The sequence below is a fragment of the Meleagris gallopavo genome, chromosome 4 (assembly GCF_000146605.3).
Source record: "Meleagris gallopavo isolate NT-WF06-2002-E0010 breed Aviagen turkey brand Nicholas breeding stock chromosome 4, Turkey_5.1, whole genome shotgun sequence".
NCBI classification, from domain to species: Eukaryota; Metazoa; Chordata; class Aves; order Galliformes; family Phasianidae; genus Meleagris; species Meleagris gallopavo.
Window position 1 is genome coordinate 33,614,705 of NC_015014.2, and position 20,310 is coordinate 33,635,014.

Genomic DNA, 20,310 nt, shown 5'->3' on the forward strand with positions numbered 1-20,310 from the left:
GAAAGTAGTATTCTGCATTCCAGTTTGTATGGTTTATGATTGCAAATAAGAACAAGTGGAAAAAAACGTTAGACCTATATAAGCCCTGGTTATAGAATTTACCCTGCTGCTGACATGACATCTGGAAGGGAAAAAAGAAAAAAAAAATACTGAACACCAAACCCCTAGATGTTTGGAAGGACATATCAGTGGATGTTTTCACAGTATGTGTTAGCGCTAGCAGGTGTTAGAACACATTTTAATTCTGTTTTTGAAGGCTTGAATTAATTCGCAGAAGTGTGCATGCTCCTACTTTTTAAAATAAATCCCTCTATATGTTCAAAACCTCAAAACTATTTAGTGATTTGATTTGTGGCACTTCAAAAAGTAGTGTTGCAAATAATCCTGCAAATAAATCTAATGAAAACTTGGCGCTTGCCAGATGTCAGATACCTTACATTTAGTAGGATGTCTACTGCAAGGTGATTCCTGAGAATGCTAGAAGAAATGTAAATATAGCCCTTATTTAAAATCTAAAAAATGCTATTTGCTAAATTGGAAATTAAGTGTGAAGAGGTAATATGGTTTTAAGAGATTCACCAAGCCATAAAAAGAGTGTGAATGAGCTTGAAGTTGAACTCGAAATGTTGTGCATGTTTCTGTCAGATAGTGCGTTTCCAAAGGAAAACTGCCCTTTTCCATTTGAAGCTAAAATTGAGACCTCTGCTGGAGTTTGGTAATTCACTGGATTTTTTTTTTTTTGAGTGTGTGTGTGTGTGTGTGTGTGTGTGTGTGTGGTTGTGTGTGTGTGTCCACTGATTCATTTTCTTTTATAATCATTTCTTAGGGTGAAAAATTTGGCCCCTTTGCAGGGGAGAAGCGAATGCCTCAGGAACTGGATGAGAGCACAGACTGCAGGCTCATGTGGGAGGTGAGTAGTCCACAGTGATATCATCATACCTAACAAAAACTGCTCCCAGAATTAAGTTTTACTGTAACTTTTTTTTTAAAGTTAATGCTTAAAGATACTGTAACTAGTCTTTGTACTTACTGCCAATGTTCAAGGACTTTTTTTTGAGAAGGAAAAATTGCTTCTTTTAAAAGATAAAGAAATGGCAAATAATTTCTTATCAGTGAAATGTGAAGATATGGAAGCATAGCAGTGCTGTGAAAAATTGTTGAATAATGTGGAAATAAACGAAAATGATTCAAGTCATTTGAATATGGGAAGGTGGTTGTCAGTTACGAGGTACTGATTTATGCTTACCAACAGGTGCCAGCTCATATAAAACATTCTCTACTGTGACGCTTGTAGTAGCATTTGGTAATTCTATGATAATTGTACGATAAATAGTATGATGAAAGTTTTTGTATTTACCAGCACTTGTAATTCTTTGTGTATGTATGAGATCTTTAGCAAAATAAATACCTGTGCTATGCACAAATGAAGGTGAGGGGTTTTCAGGGCTCTTCTAAACTTGTTTGAAGCACCTGCTTTTGTACTTCTGTTCCATCCTTATAATCCTTTTTTTCTTTCTTTTGAGCATAATTCGCCCCCACCACCCTTTTTTTTTTCCTCTCCAGAGTACTGTTTGGACTGTAAGCACATTTTGTCCTCATTGATACTGGAAAAGATACTCATTTTCAAGCTTCTTGAAGCTTCTTGGTTTTCAGTGGCTATGCATGGAAGGATGATGGTTATTTTGATGTTGTATGGCACAGTGCAAAAACTTAGGCTTGACATTTGCCTTAGCGGATTATCCATGCATTTATTGAAATAAATAAATAAATAAATAAATACCAACCCACATTACAGCAAACCAAACTTATTGGTAACAAACGAAAAAACCAACCAACACTTCGGGCATTAACATCACTGAGAGCCTTGTAAGAGAGCACAGTGTTGTTATAGTCTTAGCAGAGCTATAAATAGATTCAATGCAGTAGAATGACATGTGAAAGAATACTAAGAGCTGAATGCACATTTTGTTAAACACAGACTCAGTTTAGATCCAGTGATGAAATGGCAAAAATATTCCTAGCTGAGTATTAACTAAGTCTATGAATTCCTGTACCTTTGTTTATCTCTCTCTCTTTTTTTTTATTTTTTATTTTAGGGACTTACCCAAAATATCTGTTCCCACAGAGATGTGGGACAATTCATTCCCCTGATTCCTTTGGTTATGTGTCAAGAGCAACTGTTCTCATCTTGTTTGTTCTCAGCTGAAAAAACAACAATAATACATGTGCTTTTATTACAGATGTTTGCTGAATATGTGCTAATAGGCCCTGGCTTACTTGTCTTTTCATAATAATGTTTTTGCAGTTTATTTTAAATTAATAAAATATTTGAGCTAGAACAAGGTTTTTAGAAGGGATGGTAGGTGGATTATAGGAGCTTTCTAGCTCCTATAGGTTTTTAAGTTGGTTGGAAAGCCATATGAGTTTCCAGATGTCTCATTGCTGATGATTAAATGAGATTTATCTGTTTCTGTAAGTCAGAAAATAAAAGGGAAATACATGTATTTATTGATGACACTAATATGACCCCATTGACGGCAAACCAGAAAATAAGATTTTTATGAGCTGTTCTAAAACCTTTTCATAATATCTTGTTGTAACCTAGTTTTGAAAGCCTTAAAAAGATTCCTGCATACCAAATTTTATGACTTCCTGAATGTTTGAGCCTAAGTTGTTCATGTTTACTGAAGTTGATCTGAACACGAACTTTATATTATAATTTGAATCATGCTGGGAGTAGTCTTAAGTTGAAAATTGAGACCAGGAATGCAGAAAGTAAAAAGTAAAACAGTCCAAGTAAATGGTTATTCCAGAGACTGTGGGAGGCAGTCATAGCAACCAGCCAAGGTTGTGTGTAGTCAGCTGTACCAAATATATTAAAAATAATTAAGTTGATGACTATTGGATGAAGGAACCTTAAGGCCTGAACTCACAGTCCAACTACATTAAAAAAAAAAAGTACACTTTCAGAGAGGGCACCTTAAGAAAGAAAGCTAAATAGTAGAATCTTTTCAAAGGTCAAGTAAAAACGAACCTTGAAGGAGCATTTAAAAGCTGGTCTTATGAGGAGCAGCTGAAGGAGCTGAGATTGCTCGGTCTGGAGAAGAGAAGGCTCAGAAGAGACTTTATTGCTCTCTATAACTACCTGAAGGGAGGTCATAGTGAGCTGGGGGTCGGCCTCTTCTCTCGTGTAGCTGGTGATAGAACTAGAGGGAATGGTTTCAAGCTGTGCCAGGGGAGATTTAGGCTGGACGTTAGGAAATACTGAAAGAATGGTGAGGCAGTGGAATGGGCTGCCCAGGGAGGTGGCGGAGTCACCGACCCTGGAGGTGTTCAAGGAACATTTGGATTTGTGTTGAGGGATATGGCTTAGTGAGTACTGTTGGTGATAGGTGGATGGTTGGACTGGATGATCTTGAGGGTCTTTTCCAACCTTGGTGATTCTATGATTTTTTTCTTGGTATGTGATTTTTGAGTTCTTAACTTCAACATTGTGAAATGATTTTCTGTAAGGAAGTTTACTGCATGCATTTCTAGTGGTATAGAATAGTGGTCTCTGATGTGACCTGTCTTGAGCAAACTATTCCTCTTTCTCCAAGGGCAGCATTGTGAGTTGGCATCGTTAGGACATCATGCTGAGATGGAATTCATGAATCATAGAATCTTTTGAGTTGGAAGGGACCTTTAAAGGTCATCTTGTCCAACCCCTCTGCAATGAACAGGGACACCTGCAGATAGATCAGGTTGCTCAGAGCCCCATCCAGCCTGAATTGTGCGTGTTATGTTTTTCTTTGGTCTTTGGGAAAACATGGAACCTAAAGAAATTGGTTAGGTTGAGTGATTTTAAAAACAGTTCTAAGAACATTAAGATTTATGTTTAAATAAGATGTAGCATAGTGCTACTTGTCTGCTCCTAAGCTGTTCATTCAGAAGGCTCCAGAAGGTTGGGGGGGGATTGAGGGGATCATACATGGTGTTACCTTTGTAAATAGTTACTTGCTGAAATATTTTATTTACAAGTTGATGGACAAACGAAAACCATCCGATGCTGTAATAACCATTTAGTTAGAAATAATAAAAGAAGACCAGAAAATGTTTGAATGACATTGTGCTTTTTCTTTCTTGCTGTTGATAAGCCACCTTCCAACTGTGCTTCAGCCCCTGTGCAACTGTATCTGAACCAAATTGCATGCTGTACTAGTTAGAAGTGCAGCTAGTTATGACTGATGATTTGTGAGTTTTGTGAGATTTCTTAGCATCCCACTTGCGCCTTGATTAAGTACTTTTTTGTTGGTCTGTATTAGTGTAACTGACAGAGCAATTTAAAATTATGTGTATTTGCTTGAAGAGAAAGTTCTCTGGGGCAAGAACAGAATAATCTTTAGGTATTAAATTTCATGGAGGTTTTTACCTCTGGAGGATCAAATGTCCTTTTCAATACTTATTGTTCCCTTCAGAATGGAAAGGGAGGATATCTAGTTTATTTTGTTTATTATTCCTAACTGAGAAAGTGGTATTCTTTTCGATACTGTTGGATTGTGACAAACTTTTTGGTCTGGCAAATGTTAAAACAGGAAAGACTGGAAAGACTTAGTCCTTCTTCAGAATCTCTGACTTTCTGAGGAGGAATGTTCAGTATAGGGGTGGCACTTAATACATTGTGTAACACTGAGTGATACACATCTCAGGTTTGGTTTCTATGTATCTGCCAAGATTGTTGTCTTCATTGGTACATTGAATCTAAGAGCAGAAACATGCTAGCAAAGAGACTTTCTAGGGAAGCTAATACTTACTTTTATTTATATTAAAAAGTGAAATGAAGATATGTTTCTGCTACTTCCAACTGCAGTGACAGTTCTTTTCAGTTAAAAACAACAACAACAACAAAAACTACCAGAGTACTATGAAGTTAGCATAAAGCCTACTATTAACTGCAACTAGCTTTTGGTCAAAGCTTTAATATTTGCTGTTTGAGGTATGAGAAATCAAGTGACTTAAACTAATGACTTTGCTTTTTTCTTCCACACCTTGGTAGTAGAGTGTGGTTCTGTTACATATAGGGCATTCAGTTGAATTATGCTCTAAATTTCATGGCAAAGTAAATCATAATTTGAAGATTTCTGAATTTACTCTCACGATTAATGTTGTATTGGAAATCTAGTTCCTAGCAATATGGTCTTTATTTTCTTTCAGTGTGAAGACTAGCTTCCCTGTAAATATTTTTGAAGTTGTTTGCTTTTAATACTTTTTAGGGGATCTTGAAAGTAAATTGATTTAAAACAACTTCTGCCAAACAAAAGTGGGACATTGATGTTAGGATTTCCAGAAATATTCCCTCTCTCCCAGTTGCAATTTTGTGTCATAGATTCTTGATATTATTGAGATGGACGACTATCTAAAAATAGTCATTACTATTTTTACTAGTTTGTTTATGTAGCTAAATTTCATAAATGACCTATTTTAAACCTTAATTTAGTCATCTTTATCACTGTTAAGTGTGTGACTTTGAAGTCTTTATAGTGATTTTTGAAACAAGCCCATTGTAGGACCTTAGTGGTCAAAGTAGGACCTTAATGATCTTTAGTTTTTGTGATGAGAAGCTACCTCTGAAAGTGAGAATATTAGGATCACTGCTTCAGTTAAGTGATGTCTTCAGCTTCTTAGAAAGCCCATTTTGATAGTTTGAGGTGCTAACACTCAGATTTGAATTCATAATAGAAGGTCAGGTAGAAATTGCTTCAGGAGACTTGGATATCTTCATAGAAAGCGTGAAGCTCAACCCTTCTTGTGAAAGTCTGAGAATGAAAACTTGTGAACCATTCTGTCTTTGACGAAGTCAATTAATGTCATGAAGCAGCCAGAGATTCATTAGTATGAAAAAAATGTTGCTCTGTGTTTTGGTTGGAGGAAAATGTGTATCACCTATGAGCCAGTATTTCTTCATCACATAACAGCAGCTGCTGTGTTAAGTTTCTCTTTCAGTTATTACTTTAATACTTTCTATAGTGACATTAAAATGTGAGTTTCTATTCTGTGAAGTAGGTCTGAAACTCAGGATGCAGAAGCATTGCTACTAGCTGTTTTATACCATTAACAATAAAAACAATGTTTTCTGCTAATTAAAAAAAAAACAACAAAAAATGTGAAAACAGAACTTGAGTGAACATAGTTTTTTTTAAAATTTGTAAACATTTAGAAAATGGTTTCCCAGAAAGCAGGTGACATGTTAACTGCCTTCAGCAAGGATGACCATCTGCTTATTTTCCGTGAAGTTTTTTTCCTTCTTTTCTTGCCAGATGTGTACAGTATGGTGCAATTGCACTCATGAACATTTCTAAGTAGCACATGTAACACCTTGAATGCATTTTGAAAATCTGTAGATAATTCCAGTCAGCATGAAATGCTGGCAAATGGAGTAGTGATGGTGTGGATGGGCATTACAAACATCTTAGGCATTACTGGGATGTTTGTAGGGTTTCATCTGGTAGCTTATACAATTTTTGTTCCCCCTAATACTTTTATAGTGATACAATATTTGCTATTGCAGTATAGTCCGGTGATATCCTGGTTGATCTTGAGGTAAACCCACCTGTATGGTGGCAGTGAATGTCAGATATTTCATCTTATTGTAAAGATATTTGACTGAACTGACACCTTGTGTGTTAATTGTCAAGGGGATGATAAGTATAGGCCACTGTGCCTATACTTAAATTTGAAGGGAATTGCTACTTAATTATTTGGCCTGTGAAACTAATGACGACTGCATTTCTGTTAACATTACTCCGTGGTAGTAAACTCCAATTTATCTCCATTACAGATTACAGAAATCACAGGAACATCTTGACCACAGTTGTCAAAAACGCCTTTTCAGTTCTATTTCTAGCTCTTTTAACAGGTTTCTCATGTTGACCATCAGCATATTATACCCTTCTAGGTCTTTGTCAATCTATGAAGATGACTAAATTCTCTATTATTTAGAAGCTGTCTAATGTAGACAGGTGGCAGATTCAGATATAGCAATATTAAAATAGGAATATGTTCACAAGCATTAAAAAATTGATCCTACTTAAGAAAATTTTCAGGGAACCTCAATCTTGTAAAAAATCTTCTGCCTCTTTTTTAAATATTTGATAGCTATCAAGAAAGAAACATTATAATCATTCATATTTCTGAGGAAAATGCAGTCATTTGCTTGCAGATTATTTAAGAAAATACTCCTTAAGACATTTTCTGCTTTAGTTTGTGATATACGAAAGTGTTTTTCACTTCCTCCCCCAGTAAGGTATCCTTTGTTTTCCAACAGTTTCCTACAAGAAATAGTTGTGGTAGGCAAGTAGTCTTGAAGATTTTTGGAGTGGTTCAGTGATGGAAAAGGAGCAGACTGGGAGCAGACTGGAATTCTGTGGCAGAATGATTTCTGTTTAGTTCTTCAGGTCTCATGCGCAGTAAGTGGTACGGATGTGTGTCTGAATACTTGTAAAAGAGGGTTAGCAGATATAAACAAGACCAAGAAACCTTAGCTTATTTATTATGGAGAGTTGGCTTGTTGTGTTCTGGAAAATTAATTGCTGAGTCTTTGTTCTGTGGGAGTAGAGAGAGAAATTGCGGTATTTTTAAGTTTCTTGTGGAACACATAAGCAGCTTGACAGTCTTCTTATTTTCTTTTTCTCTTGCTGTTATAGCTTGCATAACTGCCAGGATTGTGGTGATAAACTGAAGCTATTATCATACATGCTTTTCAGTACTGCTGATGGGGAATGCAGGAGGAAATTTCCAGTCACTGTGGCAAGCAGAATTTTGTGGTCCAATAGAGCAATGACTGTCTTAGTGACAGCCATTTTTGATCCTGTCTCCTTCTAAGTATGAAAAAGTATGAGCCAAGTGAAAGCATTTTATTTTTTATTTGTTCATCTATTTTACTAGTGTGATTTCCTTGTTTGGTGGTTGTGTCACAAAGCAAAAGGCTGACTGAGGACTCAAGTGGGCTGCTGTTGGAGAGTGAGTCCTTTGGGACATACTCCAATTGTCATTGCAATTCATTAATAGTTCAGTATGGATAATATTTAAGTACACTTACTTTCAACTGAATATATTATAGAGTCCAACTGTTTATTTTGTTCAACCACCATGATTAGTTTGTACTGCCTTTTAGTTTGAAGAGTATACTTGCAAAGCAAAACTAGTCTGTTTGTTTGTTTGGATTTTAAAAAATAAATAGATAAAGTTTGATATTTTCTGCTATGGTGCTCAAAGACCATTTACACACTTAAAACACTCACTCGTCCATCTAACTGGTGAGGAAAGGAATGGTAAATATCATCAATCCAGTCTGTGTTAAGTATGATGTTTTGACTGTGTTTCTCTATTTTTTTTTTCCTTCCTCACTTTTGTGTATTTAATGCAATATTATTTCTTTATGAGGTGGAAAAAAGCCATAGGAAGTATAGCATGTTTTTGAAGAATTTATTTTATTCTTTTATCAATAGTTTCCTTCTGTGTTAAGTCTTGCTTTGTATTTGACATCTCTTCATGAATTGGCAGAGATGACCACATATTACTGCTGTGAATATAAATCATTGCTACATAGTTTAAGAATCAAGCAAATGCAGGAGAATGGATGAAAAGCTAGTAGTGTAAAGTATGCTTTTTATAATAGGATCTTGATTCTTTTTCTAATCCCAAGATCTGACAGAAACCTTTGTAGGACCGGTGTGGTGGGCCTCCCTAATGCAGTCTTTAGTAGCTGAAGCTAAGTCATAGAGCCATTAGCTTGACTTCAATTGCTCACAGATGTTCATCTTCACTGTTAACTATTATTACTCAGGCCAAGTGAAGTTTTGCTTTGTGGGAGTTTCGAAGAGGGTGATTATTACAGTATAATTGATGCAGTAGTTCTGTGAGGAAGGGGGTAGGAACTTTTCAAAAGGTAAATACACCATTTACATATATTTTTGTGTAAAGTTGGGACTCACTTTTATGGTTTGCAGTTATTCTGCCCAAATTACTGGTGAAGCCAACAGGACCAGCAAGGAGCAGATATTATTTCCTAGTGGAATAGTCAGCAAATTGCAGAATAGCTAAGCTTGGAAAGGACCTCTGGAGGTTATCTGGTCCAACTCCCTTTTTCTGGCAGATCCACTTAGAGCCAGTTTTCTAGGACTGTGTCTAGACAACTCTTGAGTAGTTCCAAGAATGAAGACCCTGCAGCCTCTCTAGAGAAGGTGTTCTAGCACTTAGTGTTAGATAATATTGTTTCCAGGTGTGTTTAAGTCTGTAGATTTGACACTTCTGCCTTTGGTTGATCTGTGTGTTTGAAAGTTGAATAACTTTTAAAATTTAGAATATTGGCACCTTTTCATGATACGTGCTTCTTAAGATATGTCTTCCTTTAAAAGAACTGTAATATATTTCAAAGACTTACATTTTTTTGCAGAGCCACAGTAGGTTTCTTGTATTAATCTGAGAGCAATAAGCTGTCATCAGTTATTATGATAATTAAATACAGTTCTTTTTGTAACAGTATCTTAAAAGTATAGGTAACTTAAGCAGACGTACTGAAGAAATATTGCATCTGTAAAAAACAAACACAGCAAGAATGTGAACAATTTAAATACAAAGCCATGATGACAATCTAATTTTGATCTTGCATAGCTGAAATCCCTAGCTCTTAGGAAGTACTTACTCTGGAAACTTCTTGTTGATGGATGAAAATATGTTCCTCATATAAATAAATCATATGGAATTTTTGTAGTTCCTGTGACCTTTCTTCATGGCTTTCTGTCTTCTGTTTCAGAAAGATTCAAAAAAAAAAAAAAAAAAAAAAAAAAAAAAAAAAGAAGATACACTATTTAAAAGAAAACAAGGAAAGCAATTTTTAATATATCATAAAGGGAGCTGTATTATTTCAGCAGTATTTCTTTGCATTTTAAGAGCGAAGAATCACTTGATTAAAATTAGGTTTCTCTTTCTATTCCTAGTTTTGACAATGCAAGCTAGTATTTTGTCACAATCATAGAAATTCTGTGGATCTGCGATGATACACAAAAGCTCCTGGTGTGGACATTGTGTCTTAAGTAATTCCTTCTTTAAAAAATTGCTAACAGAAATACCAGATAATTTGTTAGATCTGGTGTTACAAATATTAGTAAATATTATTTGAAGACATTGGTTCTGCTACTACTGATGCTCTGGAGTGAGAACATGCAATGACTCATTCATCTGTTAAAGCTGTTGTGCTTACATGTGCCTTCAGTTCTACAGCACCACTTTTAAGAGTTGATTCTTCACTTAGTGAACAAAATCTGAGTGTGTTTGTTTGCCATACTAAATAATTTATGCCCCTTCACCTATGTAGTATGTCAGTTTGTTGTTACTGAAATCATTATTTCAGGCCAGCATAGAATCATAGAATGCTTTGGTTTAGAAGGAACCTTAAAAAATCATCTAGTTGCAATCCTTATGCTGTGGATTGCCACCCATTAGATCGGGCTACCCAGGACCCCATCCAACCTGGCTTTCAACACCTCCAGACATCCACAGATTCTCTGGGCCTCACCACCCTCATCATAAAGGATTTCTTTCTAATATCAAATATAAATCAACCATCTTTTAGTGTAAAACTGTTAACCCTTGTCCTGTTGCTACACTCTGCAAAAAGAGTTTCTCTTCAGTTTTCCTGTAGACCCCCCCTTAGGTACCAGAGGGCTACTACAAGGTGTTCTTGGAACCCTCTCTTCTCTGACTGAAAAAATTAAGACTGACTGATAATCACTGGGGCTACATATTTATATTTCTCTTGAATAGGTTTATATGAAAGATGTTCAGCTGAGTCGTAGAATAGGGTATGCGAAATAGTTAAATGCATTTGTACTGTTCTGAAGATAGTTCTTATGATGTGTGTAAGGGGAAAAAAAAAACAACTGAAAAAACACTATGGGAGACTTAGGAGGGAAGTTTATATTACGAAATACAGTTTTGAAAAAATGTTTTATGAGTTTCTGGGATATTTAGTATTTATGTGATACAATTATGTTAGCAGTAGTGCTGACAATACTGAAATGGTATTTTCTGGATTTGGAATTCCACAGAACCACAGGGGTTGAAAAGGACCTCAATAGATACTGAGTTCAACCCCTGTGCTAAAGAAGGCACCACACAATAGGTCACATAGATAAGTATCCAGACAGGTCGTCTTGAATATCTCCATAGAAGGAGATTCCAATCTCTCTGACCAATCTGTTCCAGTGCTCCATTGCTCTTCTTATTGTGAAGAAGTTCTTCCACATGTTAGTACAGCACTTCCTATGTTCAATTTTAGGCCATTGTTCCTTGTCCTATTGCTATGCACCACTGAGAAGAGCTTGACTTCATCTATTTGCCTCCCACCTCTCTTTAGATAATTATGAATATTTCTCAGCTCCCCTCCCAGTCTTCTTTTTCCCTAGCAGAACAGACTTCATAGGGGAGATACTCCAGGCCGTTTATCATCCTTGTGACCCTCTGCTGGACAACTTCTAGGAGATCCCTTTCCTTTTTGAACTGAGGAGCCCAGAACTGGACACAGTACTCCAGATGTGGCCTCACCAGGGCAGAAGAAAGTGGGAGGATCACTTCCCTCAGCCTACTGGCCATACTCTTTTAAACTCACCCCAGGATACCATTGGCCTTCTTGGGTACAAGGGCACACTGCTGGCTTATGGCCAACCCGTTGACCACCAGGACCCTAAGGCCTTTCTCCACAGAGCTCATCTCCAGCAGGTCATTTCCTATCCATGAGGTTATTCCTTCCCAGGTGCAAGACTCTACACTTGCTCCTGTTAATCCTCATCTGGTTTTTCCCTGCCAACTCTCCAACCCGTTCAAGTCTTGCTGAATGGTAGCACAACCTTCCATAGTGTCAGTCACTCCTCTCAGCTTTGTATCATCAGCAGACTTGCTGAGGGAGGACTCCATCAACAATCTGGATGAAGGAATAAAGATGTTGAACAAGACCAGAGCCAGAAGCGACCTCTGCGGAACACAGCTAGTTAGAGGCCTCCAACAGGACTCTATGCTGCTGATAACAACTCTCTGAGCTCTGCCAGTCAGCCATTTCACAGTCCACCTCACTGTCCAGTCATCTATTCCACGCTTTCTATATTTCATAACAAGGATGTTGTGGGAGATGGTGTCAAATGCCTTGCTGAAGTCAAGATACAAAACATTCTCTGCTCTCCCCCTATCTATCTACCCAGTGATGACATCATACATGGCTACCAGGTTGGTCAAGCATAATTTCCCCTTGGTGAATCTATGTTGACTCCTCCTGATAACTTTCTTTTCTTTCAATTGCTTGGAGGTGGCATCTGGAACAGGTTGTTCTGTCACCTTTCCAGGGATGAAGGTGATACTAACTGCCCTGTAGATTCCCAGATTCTCCTTCTTGCCCATTTTGAAGACTAGAGTGATGTTGACTGTTCTCCAGTCTTCAGGCACTAATCCTGTTTGCCAAGATCTTTCCAAGATGATAAAAGGTGGTTTAGCAATCACCTCTACCAATACACGTATTCTCTCAGTACATGTGAGTGCATCCCATTGAGGCCCATGGGTTTCTTGTATGAGGAAGAATTGTACTTGGTATAAAGAAGCATGAGGAGGAATACTTGTTTTATGCGAGATTCATTTGCTGAATACCAGCATGCCTTAATGTTTTGTATGTTAGTGTGTTTGGTAGATGTGCTAGATGCTAAGTTAATTTTCCTTATTTTGAAATGTTTCAGGTTCGTGGCAGTAAAGGTGAAGTCCTTTATATCCTGGATGCAAGCAATCCCCGCCATTCTAATTGGCTGCGTTTTGTCCATGAGGCTCCATCACAGGAACAAAAGAATCTGGCTGCAATCCAGGTAGATTTGGTACATTCCTACCATTTGCTTTCTGTTACTAACTTGATCTCCTGTTCAATCTTTATCTCATGCAGAAAAAACATCTGAGAAACATAACCTTCCTTTTCTTATCTTTCCTTTTTGGAGGTGAACACTTGTGCTTAAATATGGTACCATAAATAAAAGATGTAAAGACTGAAGGAGCTGCTAGTTAAAATCTGATATTCTTTGAAAGATTTATATTAATCCACTGAGATGAAATTGCACTAAGTAAATTATATGAACTATTTCTCATTTACAGTAAAATGAACAGTTTACACTTAGAAAAATCATTTCCGGTGTAGTTCATGGACTTCTATAACGACAGCCAATTTTTCTCACTACAGCCTTTCTCAGTCCAATTAAGCTTTTGCCTGAATGCAGTTGTTTCTTCTCATGGTGGAAATTAGAAATGTAACTATGTAGCTCTATAGTTGTCTAAATCAAGATTAGTGATTCAGAGATCTACCTGTGTTTTGTGCTGAACTCAGGTATGGACTTAAGTGTGAGAAAAGCAAAATCTTACCTTTTCTTTATAGTTTGTTTAAAATGTAATGCAGCATTTTGCCAAATTTGATAGCAAGCACGATGCTTAAATTATTCCAGTAGAAAACAGAGAGTTCAAGAGTCTAATTATCTGATAGGATGATCATGCAGTGCTTGAGGATAAGTTAATAAAAGAAGATCATTTTCTTTTTCTAGTCTTGGCAGCAGATCTGAATTTATCCAGCTTATTTTTTATTTTTATATTTCTCATTTGCAACATTGTGTGGTAATGAGTTCCATTGTTTTAATTACATATTATGTGAAACGTGCTTATGTTTTTCTTTTAGCGACTTTTTAATTTCACTTGATTTCTCTTCATCCGTGTGTGACAGCGAATAGTCACTTTGTTCCTTATCCTGTGCCATCCCTGATTTTATAGAACACTATTATATCCTTTCAATTTTATTTGACAGCTCTTTTCTCAAGCTGAAGAATCTTAGTCTGTTTAATCTGTTAATTTTTGGAAGCATTCTGTGACTTTGCAGAATGATAACAAAGGTAGCCATATTTTTCTAGTTATAGCTATTGTCCTCTTAAGAGATTATGAAGTAAACAAGCTCTTGGAGTATATATATATATTTTTTTACACAACTCAGTAAAATAATTTTCAATCCCCCATAAGCAAAAATTACTATGCTGTGTTATATTTTCTTTTGTTATATTTTTCTTTTGTCTTTTTGTATTCTTGCCAAAAGCTGTTCCAAGTTAAAACAACATGTATGTATGCAGATTTTGATACATACATAAAACAAAGGAGCCTCAAAGACCATTCAATTCCAACCTCCTTACTGTGGACAGGGTTCCCACTGTCAAGGTGAGGCTCTCCAAGGCCCAATCCAACCTTGTCTTGAACGCCTCCAGATATGGGGCATCCAAAGCTTCTCTGGGCAACCTGTTCTAAGAGCTCCCCACCCTCTGAGTAAAGAATATCCCCCTAACATGCAATCTAAATCTCCCTTTTAGTTTAAAAACATTCCCCCTTGTTCTATCACTATATGCCTTCGTAAAAATCAGTAAAAAGGAGAAACATTAGAAAAACAGTATAAATGTTTATCAGCATTTCTTAAAATTCTAGTTCTGCTTTTTTGTCTTGAAATGATTTTTTTCTCTAGGATTTTCCTGCAGATCCCTGAGAAAATGATTAAAAAGAAGTTATTCTGAAGCCAATCAAAAATATTTTTAATACTTCTATTTGCTGAGAAAACAAATACCATTTCAAATGAAGTAAAACAAGAAAAATGTTTAACTAAAATAAAAAAGAAAAGAATAAAAAAAAAGATTAGTTAAGTTCCAGGATGTAGTTTTGTGGAAGGTGCACAGTGATGGCACTCAGTACTTGTTACTTCAATTTTTGTGCTGAAGATCTGATGCTTCCTTGAATATCATATTCTCTAGAGCGGCTCTTTGCTTGTTTGGTTTTTAAGCATGCACTGTCCAGTGAGATTTCTGTTGCCAGTTCTTATAGACTTCATATGTCCTCCCTCTTTTTGTTTCAGCAGTGAGCCTTTCTATGAATTTCCATTCTGCTGTTCAACTGCATCTCTTCTCCCTAGCAATTTGATTTGTTATCTGCCTTCACTTGATTTGCACCTCCTACTTTCTAAAGCTCTGGTTTTACTGAATGGCAGTCTGAGGTTTACATCTGCAGCTTTTTTTCAAGGTGATCCTGTGTAAATGAAAATTCAAGGATGATCTCTCTAGAAACTAGAGGTATATCTACTGCTGTTTTTCAGACCAATTTGTTTCTCTCCAAGTAATAATCTTCACATATCTCTGGCATGCTGTTGCTATCTGAAAATATCTGCAGTTTTGCTTTTGACATTGTTTCTTTGTACTTCGTTATTGTTCCTGTTTTACTTTGCTACCGACAGCTTTATCATCAGTTTATCCTTTGGATCTGTATGCTTGTAATCTTTGGATCAGGCTTCTTTAGGTCCTTGCATCTAGGCTGCAGTTTAGTTTTGAGTAATGTTAAGGGTGTTCACTACTCACCCATTCAGCAAAAACCTCTTGTCAGTAATTGACTGAGTGCTTTGTTATGATTTTCCATGATGTGTGTGGCAAGTCAATGGGTAATTTAATATGATTGCTGCCTGTGAAATTATTTCTGTATTTTTTTCCTTCTTTCTTGTTCTTTCTGTTATATCAAGGCTTCAAACATGAAGATTTCTAGCATGATTTGTTGTCCTGCTTACAGCACTAACTATGAAAGACCATCATACGTGGTCATCAGTTCTAGGCATTAGTCAAATATGTATTATAATCACTGAATAGTCAGTGTGATAGTAAATTACAGTCAGTGTTGGCAAATGTGAGGTAAGCTTCACAAGAGGGAGCAATGTGAACAATTAATCTTTGTTATTACATTTTAAATAAAACAGTAAAATAAACTGAATTTCTGAACAAGTCTTAATAGAATGTCACATCCAGTGCTTTTATTAATGAAAATGGTCATTTAAAGAAAGGAAAAGTATCATGAACACAAATTAATGAACACAAACAAAAATTTACTGAGTCATCACTTTTCTTTTTAAGTGCCATTGATTAACAACTGACAACACTTGTATATTCTTTGTGAGTGAACACATGCATTTAACTACAGGTAGCACGAATAGGTACTGCTTATGTTAAGTGAAGCTAAATATACACGTATTTCCTTTCAGGGTTTTGTTTCACTTTAGCAAATCCCAAAGCACCTATATTCCTCTTGGGAAGAAGAAAGCCCACATATCCATGAGTATATTAATTCCATAATCTTTGTATCTTTGTACTTAATGATAGGCAGTAGTACTTTGCTTTATGAAATCAGTGGACAACATGCCAGTGGAAAATTTCCAGTATTCTTTACTCTGAATTGTGAGTTGCCTGCTTACCACAAGGACAACAGAATGATGTTTTACAAAGAGGGGAAAGGTATAAACTGTGTTAAAAAGCTTCATTACAACTATGTTGAGAAGTTGCATTTCAAAACAAATACCTAGATAATTAAAAGGCTAAAAGAATTCAAAATACAGATTACTACATCAAACAAAATAAAAGCTTTATCTTAAAGAATGATTATGCTTTATATAATAAAGTAGAATATGTCTGCATAATTACAGAAAACCAATTATCTAACTAAGAAAAGAAAATAGAATAGTTAGAGGTGGTTAAAGAAATTGTGTTCTCGGAAGCACATTATAATTACCCTTGAGAAATGTAAAACTCCTCAAGACGCTTTTATTAGTGAAGAATTTTTGAGTTTAGTGGGGAGTTTTAAATGAGTATTTGACTTTTCTCTTTTAGTTTTGCTTACTTTCTGAGGTGAATCTTTACTGATGAATCTCACAAATCAACAATGATTACTTAAAAAATAATTGATCATTTATGATACTAGCCTGTAAAATGAGAAAATAAAGCTTGTATGCTTCACAGTTCCCCTTTCAAAATTTCCTAGGGAACTTTGTATGAACTAACAAATATGTAAATGGAAGCCAAACGAGTCCTTTTTTTTTTATTCCCTCTATTGCTAATTTTCACTAATTCCCTTTCCCACTAGTTTTTTTTAGTAGTCTCCAAACACTCCAACAGGAGCTTTTTGGTCTGCTGTGAAAACACATTGTTTCACTTCAGTATTGATAAACATTATAATCTTATATTCAAAATAAAGTTATGAGTTCATTGTTTGATGCTTAGTGCTTGGTATTCTGTTTCAAGGAAAAAAAATCTGGATACCTATGCCTCTGTATACAAATAAGGTAAACCACACCCTGAGATTGACTGGAAAATATGATTAATTCATCACAGGTTAATAGTATACAGTGATTAAATTTAGATCTTGTACAAAATGCTTACTCTGTGGTAAAAAGGCATGGGAATTACTTTATATAATGGTGCTTTTTTTTTTTTAATGCAATACTTAGTAAAACATGTAGTAAAATGTTCTGGAGAGATCTTCTGGTGACACTGTGGGGTGCGTGTTGGTCACTGACTTCTGGCACTGCTCAGTGGTGGAGCAGTGATGTTTAAGTTCTTTGACTAGGAACATCCAGCACATATCATTAACAGCTCTTTTGTCAGTTGTGCCAATATGTTGCTGCTAGAAAATAACAAAAGAGGTTGGAGGGCAGCAGCACGGATTGTTTTTTCTAGGCATTTTGCGGTTGAATTGCTGCAGGGCTTCTAACTTATTTCAAGTATTTATTAAATGAATTAATCCCCTATTATATTTAAAGTAGCTTCAGGTTTACGACTTCTGCATTAACAGAAACTGTACTATTTGTAATCTTTTTTTGCCTTGGGTTATTCCTTATCTATTTACTTATAAATATTACTTCGGATATGTAGCAAAAAATATGTTGTAATTATAATAATCTAAGGAAAATGGCTCCTATGAAAAAATCTGCATTTTTTTCCCATTTTTTGGAGTGATTTGAAGTATTACATCTTCATTATTCTTTTATACAGAATGCATAAACTTATCTGTTTTTCAGTTGTATTTTTATTAAACACTCTGTGCTGGAGATTACTTTGTGAAAAACATTCTGATGTTAACACCAAACTGTTTTACAAACAGCATTACAGAATTTTAAATTCAAATATTATTTCATTAATAAGCAGGCAATGAGTCAGTCTAATATAGCTCAGAAAATCATGAGTTAGAATAATAATTAGCAAAAACTGATATGAAGGAGGATATCTACTGTGAATAGGTAGCATGGTTTGAAGTTGTATTTCATGAGTCTAACAGAGGACTATTAGTATGTGAGAGAGAATGCTATAGTAAGCGTAGTAAATCTGGATGATCTAAAAAGCAAGAGTGACAGAAGAAGCAGGGAAAGCAAAACCAAATTGTGTTATACTGCTTACTAAGTGTAAGTGTTGCTGAACAGTTTTGTGAATGCCTGAATTTTACTGGCAGCTTCAGCATTACAAAGGAGAGATAGTATTTTGGAAGCAGTTTAAGAATCAAAATGAACGTAATTGGAGGGGAGAATTTAAAAGTATATTGATTCTTGAATTCTTCAGTAGGAAAGAGGAAAAATTTTAATTTAAGAGTGACACACATTTATCTGTGTTTAATTATATACTAGTGCTGTTGAGTTAGTCTGTTACTGAAGAGAGGTGATCCTTTCATGTACTTGGCACTGGTGAGACCTTACCTTGAGTTCTCCGTCCATTTTTGGGCTCCCCAGCACAAAAAAGATATGAAGATGCTGAGAGTCCAGTGAAGGACCACACAGATGATGAAGGGATTGGAATGCCTCTCCTCTGAGGAAAGACAGGGAGAGCTGGGAGTGCTTAGTTTGGAGAAAAAGAGACTCAGGGAGGATCTTTTTAATGTGTGCAAGTACTTTAAGGGAGGGTGCAAAAAAGGCATAGCCAGACTCTTTTGGTGCTCTGTAACAGAACAAGAGGCAGTGTGCACAAACTGGAAAACAGGAACTGTGACCATCAGGCTGTCCAGAGAGATTGTGCATTCTCTCCCATCTCTCTTGGAGATATTCAAAAGGAGCCTGGACATAGTCCTGGGCAAGCAGCTTTAGATGTCCCTTCTTGAAAAAGACAGTTGGACCAGGTGACTCTGGAGATCCTTTTGTTTTGTGATTCTGAGAGAAAGTGTAACTAAACTTTTTATTTGTTTTATTTTTATTGATGCCTTTTGTGTTCCACAGAGCCTCTAAAGAAGAGTAAATTGTATCATCTCTGTTTAGGTTCCTAAAGGTTTATTAACCCCTGCTAGTAGAGCATTATACTAGATATGTACAAAGTACATGCCATTAAAGTGCCACATTCTGAAGGCAAGGGGAAGAAAATCTGCTTTATTTTTTGCAACAAAAGCTTTAGCAAGAAGAAGAATCAAAAGCTTTAGTGCTTCTCTCTAAAGCCACTGGAATTGTGATCTTCCTGGAATTAGGTTTTTATACACTTATCTTGCAAGGATTTTCTGAGAGAAATTGTACCACTGGGCAGAAAATACAGTTATGGTAGCATATTAAATTGCCAGCAAGGTGTCCCTAAATTAATATTTGAAAAATGTCAAAACAGAAGTGATACAAGGAGCAGATGGTGGCTGAAATGAATTCTGTAAAAGTGTCCAATCTTCTAATCAAATGGTTTCTCAGGCTTGACTGTGTGAAATTCCAAGTCAAAAGTAAAACCAGTTCCTGTATGTAGAACTCACCTTCAGTCTTTTTGCATGATGCTGATTTAAGTATGATAGAAACTGAAACTTTTGGCTTCAAGGTTAAGATTCAAAGCCAAGTTCTATATATTTTTGTTTGTTTGTTTTAATTTCTTTTAATATTTCATTCCTTTTTTTCTTTTTTTTAGTCCCTCTTCACTAGCTGGGAAAATGGTGGAACAGGAGGTTACAACAAAAGTCAGAGAAATTAAAAGTATTTTGGTTTTTAGCTGGAAGATTGGGAAATATGTATTGAATTTAAGTGCACACTGAAGAGTGGGAGAAGTCCTTTTTCTCAGGAAAAAATATCAGTCATCCATCAGTTGTTAGGTATCATACACATTCAAATTTCTGAAGAGTTTAACTGCAAGATAATGGTATGTAGTACCACCTTTTCAGTAAAAACATTTCTGCAGATGAAAGACTAAAAACAATGGCTTCTAATTCAATGTGAGGCAATAACTGTAAGCAAATAATAAAGGAAAAAGAAAAAAAAAGGTCTATAATAATACAGAATGTTCAAATGGAAAGATCACAGAATGGCCAGGGTTGGAAAGGACCTCAAGGATCATGAATTTCCAACCCCCTGCCACTTGCAAGGCCACCAACCTCCCCATTTAATATTAGACCAGGCTTCCAGGCCCATCCAATCTGGCCTTGAATACCTTTGTAGGGGAGGTGCTCCAGCTCCCTGATCATCTT

At 36.0% G+C, this 20,310-nt stretch overlaps 1 protein-coding gene across 4 annotated transcripts in view; it reads left to right on the plus strand.

Annotated features, from left to right (window-relative positions):
• The first annotated feature begins 814 nt into the window (after positions 1–814).
• PRDM5 (PR/SET domain 5) overlaps positions 815–20,310 on the plus strand; it is an 83,813-nt gene continuing 64,317 nt past the window's right edge. For all 4 annotated transcript variants that reach the window (XM_031553094.1, XM_031553097.1, XM_031553095.1 and 1 more), the window contains exons 1-2: positions 815–910; positions 12,759–12,881. In XM_031553094.1, the coding sequence (XP_031408954.1) occupies positions 863–910; positions 12,759–12,881 (171 nt within the window). In that variant the 5' untranslated portion in view covers positions 815–862. The remainder of the gene's footprint in view (positions 911–12,758; positions 12,882–20,310) is intronic.